Source organism: Cebus imitator, unplaced genomic scaffold, assembly GCF_001604975.1.
Source record: "Cebus imitator isolate Cc_AM_T3 unplaced genomic scaffold, Cebus_imitator-1.0 Scaffold407, whole genome shotgun sequence".
In the NCBI taxonomy this organism is placed as follows: domain Eukaryota; kingdom Metazoa; phylum Chordata; class Mammalia; order Primates; family Cebidae; genus Cebus; species Cebus imitator.
This window is the reverse complement of record NW_016107722.1, coordinates 1864090-1866302: the sequence shown is the minus strand read 5'-3', so window position 1 is coordinate 1866302 and position 2213 is coordinate 1864090. Positions and strand designations below refer to the sequence as shown.

Here is a 2213-nt window from a genome sequence, read left to right as displayed (position 1 = left end):
TTTTTTTTTAAGTTTTTTTTTTTTTTTTTTTTTTTTTCTTTCCCCCCCCCCCTTTTTTTTTTTTTTTTTTTTTTTTTTTTTATCATCAAGCCCAAAATGTCATACAGCTAGCTAATTTTTAAATTTTTTTGTGGAGACAGGGTCTCACTATGTTGTCCCGGCTGGTCTTGAACGCCTGGTTTCAGGTGATTCTCTCACCTAGGCCTCCCAAAACTGGGATTACAGACATGAGCCACTGCACCCAGACTTTTAAAAATTTCTAATTCACATTTCTTTTGAATTACAAAAGATACATTCATGTAACTTATTCATCGAAGAGATTTTTAAAAATACATATTTCTAACTGTAATTCTTAATATATAGGCCTTATATAAATTCTTGGCACTTATCTTAAACATAGTCTTACCTGGAATTTTTTCAGATAATTGCAAGCTCAATGTTGATCTAAAAAAGTAAGCTTGGAATTTCCCCTGAATTCTGACTACTACTGAACTTCTTTCTCTTCTTATGTAGGGCTTTACATAGGGATTTTAAAACTGTAGTCAGTAATAAAATGGCAAGTCTAGAAATACTTAGAACAGCATGGGCTATAGCTCACTGAAGAAAGGAAATTCTTCGTATTAGCCTTCAAAAGTAAAATGTATCTTCAGTAAGTATCCACAGAACAATTTAAAGCTGCTCCCATATAGTTATTAGGTTTTCTTTTAATATCCCAAATGTGGTCATTCATTTTAGTTCTTAATATGCTACTAAGTTCAATTCTCGAGAAATAACTGTCTTTTAATTATAGTTTTTAATGTAAACTTCACATGTGCTTTGCCTACCTAGTGACATTATAAATGTCCTTGGAAAGTTTAATAAGATATCTACCTGAAATTCTTCAAGGAATTCATAGACAAACAAGAAGAAGTACCAAGTATATGCATCTGGCTCCAAAAAACCAGACCTGATTTTATATTTGTTTATATTTGTATGCAGCCATACCTTACATTAAAAAATGGAAATAAACCTACATGACTGGAAATAACCCAACATTTTGGTGACCAACACTATACATTACACCTTTATTCAGTAGAAATCAGTTTACTAAACCAAACTCATTAACTAGAATATTTTTATGGGTTTTTATCCAGACATTCGCCATTGGACACAGTTTCTCAAATCACGTGTTCAATTTTTAGAGTATATATCTTAAGAATTGGATGGGTGCAGTGGCTCACATCTGTAATCCCAGGTCTTTGGGAAACCACGGTGGGCAGATAACAAGGTTAGGAGTTTAAGACCAGCCTGGCTAACATGGTGAAACCCTGTCTCTGCTAAAAATACAAAAGTTAGCTGGGCATGGTGGTGCATTCCTGTAATCCCAGCTACTTGGGAAGCTGAAGCAGGAGAATCACTTGAACCCAGGAGGTGCAGGTTGCAGTGAGCCACATTGCACCACTGCACCCCAGCCTGGGTGACAGAGCAAGACTTCATCTCGATAAAAAAAAAAGAGTTTAGGATAATGGCTTTTAGACTCCCAACAACTAATAATAATAACAACAATAAAAGTAATGGTAGCTAATGATTATTAGCTATAAATAACATTCTTACCATCTGCCAGACATCCTATTATAAACTTAGATGCGTTATCTCATTTAATTCTATAACAGCATTATGAGATAGGAATATATATATATATATATATTTTTTTTTTTAAACAAGAAAAGTCTTGGAAAGGTTCAAGATTAGTAAGTAGGAGAGACAAGTTATTTGAAAAAGGTTTCTAATTCCAATAAAAGGTTGTATTTAAAAGAAAAGAAAGGTTTGTGCTTAATATTTTTTTCTAAACTGCTATTGCATGAGCTTCAATTATCGACAAACAAAACACTTTGAACATATGCCTGTAATCCCAGAACTTTGGGAGGCCGACGAGGGTAAATTGCTTGAGCCCAGGAGTTCAAGATCAGGCTGGGCAACATAGTGAGACCCTGTCTCTACAAAAAATACAAAAATTAGCCAAGGATGGTAGGATGTGCTTATGGTCCCAACTACTTGGCAGGCTGAGATAGGAGGGTTGCTTGACCCCAGGAAGCAGAGGTTGCAGGGAGCCTAGATCGCGCCACTGCACTCCAGCCTAAGTGACAGAACAAGATCCTGTCTCAAACAACAACAAAAAAGAAAATACTAGACAATGACTTGTTAAGAAAATGTGCCTGTGCATTTTTTTTTAA

The 2213-nt window shown here is 35.1% G+C and overlaps 1 protein-coding gene across 1 annotated transcript in view; it reads left to right on the top strand.

The window, feature by feature from the left end:
• SGK3 (serum/glucocorticoid regulated kinase family member 3) overlaps positions 1-2213 on the top strand; it is a 176455-nt gene that overhangs the window by 126970 nt on the left and 47272 nt on the right. The window contains exon 5 of the mRNA XM_017509154.2: positions 1392-1422. Coding sequence (XP_017364643.1) covers positions 1392-1422 — 31 coding nt within the window. The remainder of the gene's footprint in view (positions 1-1391; positions 1423-2213) is intronic.